Genomic DNA, 8,807 nt, shown 5'->3' with positions numbered 1-8,807 from the left:
CGGACGCTGAGGTTGCTTTGTTTCTTCTCGATAGATGAGTAACACCGTGTCTACACCAGACACGACAGTTGTCACGCCGCGCCGCAACAGCTAAAGTCTGTCTACACTGGACATGACAAAGCGACTGTTGAAAATCATTTGAAATATGTGTCAATACGTCATAAATAGAACGCAGCAGCAGTTTTCTGTCGGGGATTTGTCGTGTCGCGCCGCATATATTGTGTAGTCAGCATCACTGATTATAATGAGTTCTATAGTATTTTGTCGCGCTGCTCACGTCCGGTGTAGACATGGTGTAACATTGGTTTTGCTTTGTTTCACAGAACTAATCGTTGCCTAGGTTGCGTACCTATGTGTAGGGCGGAGCTATCAAAATAGGGGCGACACCCTTTTGGAATAGGGGCGTGTTTGTTTTGGTGATTTGAAATATCAACATTGGCTACCAGAAATCACTTGCCCCACCTTTTCCATAAATGTGTACAACATACTCTTGACCCAGCTTTAGTCTTCATCGTATTGCTTTTGTTTTGAGATGTTTCTTTTGCCCACAGAATCCTAGTGCTTGGGAAGCTAAATACGTTGGTTAAGGTGTGGATCCGTGAAGTCAGTGAAGTTAAGGTATCTTATTGGCCTTTTAATTATTATATACATACATAAACTTCTGAATAACTGCTCACAGATACTAACTGTTATATATTTTCATATAATCACAGAATATTCCAGCATCAGTGATTGATAATGTTGGTGGAAAAATCTTCACGTTTGGATCCTACAGACTTGGAGTTCATACCAAGGGTACGTGTTATACACTAGTTCTCGATAGATTGATACGTGTACTTCACATAGTCTCTGTGTGTCTGCAATATCTCATTCACTAACCTAATTGTGTAGGTGCTGATATTGATGCTCTCTGCGTTGTGCCCCGTCATGTGGAGAGATCAGACTTCTTCTCCTCGTTCTATGAGAAATTAAAGGAGCAGGAGGAAGTCAAAGACCTGAGGGTATGCTGCTTTTTATGTGTGGTGTACATGTACAGTATACATCTTCCCTGCAATATCTGTGAGGCTTAATGATTGATTTTTGCTTTTGCCTTCTAGGCGGTGGAGGAAGCCTTTGTACCAGTGATAAAGCTGTCTTTTGATGGCATTGAGGTAATTAAAAAAAAAAAATGTTTTAAAGTTTTCCAGCCACTTCTATCAAACCTCTACAATTAATCCAAAATGCCGCTGCAAGATTAATCTTTAATGAGCCGAAAAGAACGCATGTCACACCTTTTTTTTTTTTTGCACTGGCTACCAGTACACCAGTCACACCTTTTTATTTGCACTGGCTACCAGTAGCTGTAGTTTGCCTACAAAACCACCACTGGGTCTGCACTCATTTACCTAAATTCATTATATATACACCTTGCTACGTGTACTGCGTTAGGCTAACCGAGACTTGTCATTTGCACTTATATATTGTTGCTCTTTTGTTAGTTTTGACTGCTTTTATTATCCTCATTTGTAAGTCGCTTTGGATAAAAGCGTCTGCTAAATGTAAATGTCCTTACATATAAAGGAATAGTTCATGCCGAAATTGATATTTTTTCACCCTTAATGTCGTTTTAAGTATTATTTTTTTGTAATATGTTGATTGTAGATTGACATACTATTTGCCCGACTGGCACTACAAACCATTCCAGAGAACCTGGATTTGCGAGATGATGGCTTGCTAAAGAACCTTGACATTCGCTGCATCCGGAGTTTGAACGGTAGCTAATTGGTCATAATTGATGTTGGGGCTGTGTATTGACATTTTCAGAATTGATTCTGATTCACAAGATCTTGATTTTGATTCAATATCAATTTGTTTGGATATATATCATGTCAGTTTATCTAAAGAAAAACAATCTCTCAACAAATCTGTACACTATACAGGGAACCCCGTCAGTTGGTACATTACCTTATTTTAAAGGGTAATTAAAGAGTCCAACAAATTCTATTGCTGTGCATTTTTAGATATAATAAACACTCAAAAAAGTTGCATACAAACTTTTAAATTGCTCAAAAGGCAGTTTTTAATAAACTTTAATGATGTCATTGTTTCTACCCTAATTTATTGTTGAAATACAAACATTTAAATTATATCTAATAATTGTTTTTATGACAGATTAATTTAAACATACAATATATGAGAGGTCCTTTGCAGGTTAACTAAAAATTAAATTTTATAATGTAAGCTGGAGCATTTTTAGCTAAATCTTTTTTTTTTCTTGCTAACTAATGAGATATGAACATTGAATGGCTTTCCTGAGGAAAAATGCAGTCTTAGATGATATTGTTTACAAGCTGATTTAATGACGTCTTTCCGCAGTTGAAACATTGAGCGATTTCACAAAACATGATAGATGGAACACCTGATGTTCATTCATGTTTATTTTGTGCTATAACTAATAGTAAAGAGGAAGAGATGAGGATTGTTTGCATTTTGCAAAAAAAACTTGACCGTTTCAAAGCTGAGACTTTTCTGTGTCAAAAGTAGTAATTCGCAAAGCTTATTGTGATTATTAGTTGGACTCTGCACTACAAGTAATGTTTAGTAAACCACGCATCAACAGAAAACAGCAGAGACTAAAAGATTGATCTTGGAATTTAAGAATCCGTATCAGTTCATCAAAATGAAGGTTGAATAAAGTCGATTAACTGATGTTGTCAACCCAGCCCCAAATTTTGTTTGCTTGTTTAAGTTTTCCCCTGGTAATCTTGATTTATGTACTTTTTTTTTTTTTTTTCTTTTTTCTCATTCTGCTGACTTACAGGTTGCAGGGTTACTGATGAAATTCTTCACCTGGTGCCCAACATAGAGAATTTCAGACTGACTCTAAGAGCCATCAAAATGTGGGCCAAACGTGAGTAGTTGCTTGTGTGTCAGCTTTGCATTTACTCTGTTTGTGGAACATGTCACAGCTGGTCTTATGTGAAAACAAACCCCACCGTGACCTTAAATGACCTGTTGTGTTTGTGGGTATTAGTGCAGTCAATGAAAAGCAACACTGCAGCATTGTGCCTCGGGAGATTCGTTTGGCTTGCATTTGCTGCCTAACAACCAGTACGTGCTCATGTTTGCACTTTATTGAAAAACAATCTATCCTTGATTGCCATTTGGCTTTTATAAATGCTTAATTTAACCTTAGTCAGGATGTGAAATTGAAAAAAAATGACAGGGCCGTTCATTTATGTGGTTGATTCGGAGTTTTACAGAAATTACGAAATAAATGACATTATTTGAATCTCTTACAGGTCATAATATCTACTCAAATATTCTGGGTTTTCTGGGGGGCGTATCGTGGGCCATGTTGGTTGCAAGAACCTGCCAGCTCTACCCCAATGCTGTGGCATCCACACTGGTCCATAAGTTCTTCTTGGTTTTCTCAAAGTGGTGAGTTTTTCAAACTGCCCTCGACACCACTGGTTTGAAGTCAATGAGATAACAGAGAATATGAATACAAACGTCTGGTCTTTGTTTTCAGAGACCCATTCTCTTTAGATTCATTTATTAGTTCTTTTTCTTCCTGGCTGGTGTTTTTTTAGGGAATGGCCAAACCCAGTCCTTCTGAAGCAGCCTGAAGACTGTAATCTCAACCTCCCAGTCTGGGATCCCAGGGTACTTATTCATTGATTTATTTGGCTGTTTATTTGTTTTGTGTTGTAAGGCTATGATATTAAAATATATTTTGAGAGCATTCAGTGTTTTTATTGCCAACAAAACATTTAAACCAAAAAATCCATTCTTGCCAAGAAAATTTCAGGTTAGAAGTTAAAATAATCAAGGCATAGCAATTTTCAAATATCTGTATATATCAGTAAATAACTATTTTCACTTATGTATAATTTAAAATCTATGTGGGGAGAATTTAAAACGTACGTAGAATTGGGAAAGTGACTTGTGGAAATTAATCAGACTTCCAATGACATTTCCGGTATTTGAGGTTACAAGATTTTTAAGCACTTTAGTAATAAGTGCTAAATCAAGCAATGTTTTGAGAGCACCAAACATTAAGATTGAGACTTTTAAAATGCCTTGGTTACTTACTTAAAGGGTTAGTTCACCCAAAAATGAAAATTAGCCCATAAATTACTCACCCTCAAGTCATCCTAGGTGTATATGACTTTCTTCTTTCAGACGAATCCAGTCGGAGTTATATAAAAAATTGTCTTTGATCTTTCAAGCTGTTTCATGGCACTCAGCGGGTGTTGCAGTGCATCGGTCCAAAAGAAGTCAAATAAAAAGCGCCCATCCATTAAAAAAAATGTCTCACACGGCTCCGGGGTACATTAAAGTGATTATTACATTTTGAATATGGATATTTTTCTTAAAAAAATAACGCATCGATTCGCTACAGGAGGCTTTTGTTCACCCCCCGGAGCCGTGTGAGACACTGTTTTATTTTATGGATGGGCGCTTTTTATTTCACTTCTTTTGGACTGATGCATGCAACACCCGCTGAGTGGCATTAAACAGCTTGAAAGATCAAAGACAATTTTTAATATAACTCCGACTGGATTCGTCTGAAAGAAGAAAGTCATATACACCTAGGATGACTTGAGGGTGAGTAATTTATGGACTAATTTTCATTTTTGGGTGAACTAACCCTTTAAGTCTCGATATAGGTAATGAGTACAAAACTGACAGTCAGGAAATGTATTAAACTAATAAGAAGCACATTAAAGTCATCACAATATTCATGGTGCTGGGTAATTTTATATGAAAATAATATTGAATATATCGTAAATGTTCAGAATATTGCTTTCTTATTTTGCTGTCATGTAACATTATACAAACATTTTCATTAGACATAAATCTTATTCAAGCTTTCTGCACAGACCTCTATAGACACCACATTTAGCATGTATTTTACTAAAAGGTACAATGATTTTCCTGTGCGGTTTCAGTTAGATTATTCACCTTAGGCTATGTGAATGAATTGTGATTTATTGCACTGCTAATGTTTTTTTTTCTTCTTTTTCCTCCTAGGTAACCCCCAGTGACCGGTACCACCTCATGCCAATCATCACACCAGCTTACCCTCAACAAAACTCCACTTACAATGTGTCCGCTTCTACTCGGGCCATCATGGTGGAAGAGTTCAAGCGTGGTCAGTCTCAGTTCTGAAGATCCCTAGAAATATTCTCCTAGAATAATGAAAATAATCATTTAAAAAATGTAATGTCAACATTTTCTCACCCTCATGTCGTTTCAAACCTGCATGACTTACTTTCTGCAGTGTAACACAAAATAAAACATTTTACATTGTTCACCTTGAATTTTTCAAAACTGAAATAGTACACGTGTTTGACTCACATTTCAATTGTTTAACTCCTCACAGGTCTTGCAATCACGGATGAAATATTGCAGAATAAAGCAGATTGGTCCAAACTATTTGAAGCACCAAACTTCTTTCAGAAATACAAGTATGTATTAAGCTGCATATCCTGTTGGACACTCATGGTGAGATTTAATCATTTCAATAAAGATTTATTTCTCAAAGCTGCACCCACACACATTCATAGCCCTTTCACAATTATTATTTCATGTAATCAGTGTCATCAGTTTGAAATAAAAGCATTTTGCTTACTATCAGTTTATGCATATGGAGTAAAACACAATGGCTTTTATGGTACGTCAGCATTTTTGACAATTAAAATGTGTAAACGTTACGATTGTAGAGCATGCCTGAAATGTAAGCAACTTTTTTTTTTTAGAGATGGTTAAATTTATATTTTTAAAAGGTAGGTATTAAGTTTTAAATGATTTTCTATAAAAAAAATAAAAAAAAAAGGTTTTACTGGTTTTCTTGTCTTATATTAATTTGTATACAATTCAAAAATAAAATGTTTTAGTTCACAATTTGTACAATGTATTTCTTGTTAGTCTGTGTTTTCATAGTGTTTATTTTGTTTTCTATTTCCATTAATGTTTAGCATTTAGTCTGTCTGTGTTTTTTTATTTTTAATTAGTGTGGTGTGAAGTTCTTCATAATGGCTTAAAGTCAATATCTCAGTCAAAAGAACTAAATTCAAACTAAAGAAATAAGACTTTTGGATATTTTTAATGGTTAATAGAGGTCTAAAGCAGCACATTGCTTTTTTCTAGTCAACAGTTGTTTTTTGTTAGTGGGGGTTTTAGGGGGTCAAACTTTAACCAATTTTAGCTAATTTGAACCTGTCTGAAAACCCTTCACTGTACGACAATCTTCTCACCCCACATGAGAATGCAGCGACAGTTCATTATGGTGCTCAGAATTCATAATCACCATTATTTCTTCCTTAAAGACAATGTAGCAATTAGCTGGTTTCAAAGAAGAGATTAAATGTGATTGATTTGCAGTAGCGCATTCTGTTCTGTCTGAGACAAGCCCCTAATATGTAATCAGAGTGGGGAAAATGTCCAAAGTGTGTTGCTTTGCAGAAAAATACAAAGAATCCATCCACAAAGGATAAAATGTTAACATTTTAATCTAACGTTATTAACTTTTAATTAGCAAAATACAGAATATCTCGCTTTTGCGTTGGTCTCTTTATTTATTTAAGATATGAGATGTTCCACAGAAAATCATAATTTTTTTAAACAATATAACGCTGAAAGTTTGTGCATGAGACCATCTATTCAAATAACAAGTAACCTGTATTGAGTCACTTTTATAGGACAAAGTTAAGCAGTTATGCTTTAAATAAATGTATTTTGTAAAGTTTTAGTGGGAATCAAGATGGGCTAGTTAAACCCAAAAATGCAAATTTTGTCATGTACTTGCCCTCAAGTTGTTTCAAACCTGTATGATTTTCTCTCTTCTGTTGAACACAAGATATTTTGAAGAATGTCTGTAACCAAACAGTTGCTGGTAGCCATTGACTTCCATAGTATGGAAGCATTTTTCAAAATATCTTTGCTTTTTAAGAGAAGAAAGAAACGTATAGAGGTTTGGACAACTCGAGGGTGACTAAATGACAACATTTTCATTTTTGGGTGAACTATCTCATTAAGAACATAATTTTTCAGCTTGATTGATATACGTGATAAGCATTTAGATCTTTTCGTGTTTCTGATCTACTGTAAAAGATGCTGTTAACATGTTGTAGTGTGTGAAGTGTGTTCTTGGCTGGATATGAGTGATCCCTGCTGTGTTGAGTGAAGATATATTTGTCTTTGGAGAGAAGTGTAATGGTACAGTGTCAGTGATATCGGGGCGGGGCGGCCCTGTAGGTTTTGCCGGGTTTGGTTGAACAACTCTTCGTCTAAAGGATGTAATGGCATTGTTCTGTCTTTTATGTCCCAAGGCATTATATAGTGTTGCTAGCAAGCGCACAGGCAGAGAAGCAGCACTTAGAGTGGTGAGTACAGCACTGTCACACACTTTATCGGACCGATGTTCTGCTCATGTCCCCTGCATCTGTTTAAAAATGTTGCGGACTAGGACTAAATATGCTGTTTGTCTTACAGGGTGGGCCTCGTGGAATCGAAGATCCGAATCCTGGTGGGAAACCTGGAGAAGAATGAGTTTATCACACTCGCTCATGTGAATCCACAGTCATTCCCGGGACCAAAAGAGGGAACTGACAAGTGAGTTTCAGATGCTTTTGTCCTTTCTTTTATTGAGCTTTAACAAAGGCCTGAAACCGACCTAAGAAAGGAAGGGATGGCAATAGGAAGACTCTTTACTCGCTCTTTTCGTTGTGTACAAACAGGGAGGAGTTCAGCACAATGTGGGTAATAGGTATCGTGTTCAAAAAAATGGAGGGATCAGAAAATCTTAACGTGGACCTGACGTTTGACATCCAGACCTTCACAGACACAGGTACGATTTGGTTTGTCTTGGCAAGAGAACACACAGGAAGTGTTGGCATTGCTTTTGTTCTCTGGATGTTTGCTAGTATTGTGCTACGACTAAAAAACTGCTATCAGTAATCAACGTGTGTTCTCTGAATGGCTGTAGTTTACCGGCAGGCGATCTCTAGTAAAATGTTTGAGCAAGATATGAAAATCACAGCCATGCATGTGAAGAGGAAACAACTGCAACAACTACTGCCCAAAATGGCCATTCAGAGGAGCAAGAGAAAGGCAAGTGTTCATCTGTTACTTTGCAAATATGCTGAACAATCGTTTCAAAATGTAGAACAAAATGCATGTGCTTAGAAATTTAGTTTTTTATACATTTTTGGAAAACAAAAGTTTATATGACAAGAGATTTCAAGTATTAAATTGTGACCATGGACCACAAAACCAGTCTTAAGTAGCGCAGGTATAATTGTAGCAATAGCCAAAAATGCATTGTATGGGCCAAAAATCATTAGGATATTAAGTAAAGATCATGTTCCATGAAGATATTTTGTACGTTTCCTACCGTAAATGTATCAAAACTTCAGTTTTGATTAGTAATATGCATTGCTAAGGACTTTATTTGGACAACTTTAAAGGCGATTTTCTCAATATTTTACTTTTTTTGCACCCTTGGATTCTAGATTTTTAAATAGTTGCATCTCGGCCAAATGTTGTCCTATCCTAACAAACCACATACATCAATGGAAAGCTTACTTATTCAGCTTTCAGATTATGTATAAATATCAATTTCGAAAAATTGACACTTAAGACTGGTTTTGTGGTCCAGGGTCACAATTATGTTTTCAAGATGTCTAGATAATGTCTTGCAAATTATTTTCAAAATAGTTTTTGAACATTTTTTTTTTTAAGGTTTTTGAAGTTTTGTCATTTGACATCCTGAAATGTATTGACCTTGACACAGACAGGGCTACACAAGTTTTTTTTTTAAG

The 8,807-nt window shown here is 35.9% G+C and overlaps 1 protein-coding gene across 4 annotated transcripts in view; it reads left to right on the top strand.

Annotated features, from left to right (window-relative positions):
- papola (poly(A) polymerase alpha) overlaps positions 1–8,807 on the top strand; it is a 19,771-nt gene that overhangs the window by 4,327 nt on the left and 6,637 nt on the right. For all 4 annotated transcript variants that reach the window (XM_016562557.1, XM_016562554.1, XM_016562555.1 and 1 more), the window contains exons 3-16: positions 552–618; positions 714–795; positions 892–1,001; positions 1,098–1,151; positions 1,642–1,753; positions 2,801–2,890; positions 3,282–3,420; positions 3,573–3,645; positions 5,017–5,137; positions 5,369–5,453; positions 7,317–7,370; positions 7,480–7,599; positions 7,725–7,834; positions 7,973–8,097. In XM_016562557.1, the coding sequence (XP_016418043.1) occupies positions 552–618; positions 714–795; positions 892–1,001; positions 1,098–1,151; positions 1,642–1,753; positions 2,801–2,890; positions 3,282–3,420; positions 3,573–3,645; positions 5,017–5,137; positions 5,369–5,453; positions 7,317–7,370; positions 7,480–7,599; positions 7,725–7,834; positions 7,973–8,097 (1,342 nt within the window). The remainder of the gene's footprint in view (positions 1–551; positions 619–713; positions 796–891; positions 1,002–1,097; positions 1,152–1,641; positions 1,754–2,800; positions 2,891–3,281; positions 3,421–3,572; positions 3,646–5,016; positions 5,138–5,368; positions 5,454–7,316; positions 7,371–7,479; positions 7,600–7,724; positions 7,835–7,972; positions 8,098–8,807) is intronic.

The sequence above is a fragment of the Sinocyclocheilus rhinocerous genome, unplaced genomic scaffold (genome assembly GCF_001515625.1).
Source record: "Sinocyclocheilus rhinocerous isolate Xijiao unplaced genomic scaffold, SAMN03320098_v1.1 scaffold769, whole genome shotgun sequence".
Lineage (NCBI taxonomy): Eukaryota > Metazoa > Chordata > Actinopteri > Cypriniformes > Cyprinidae > Sinocyclocheilus > Sinocyclocheilus rhinocerous.
Note: the sequence above shows the minus strand (reverse complement) of the source record. Positions and strands in the feature narration are given on the sequence as shown.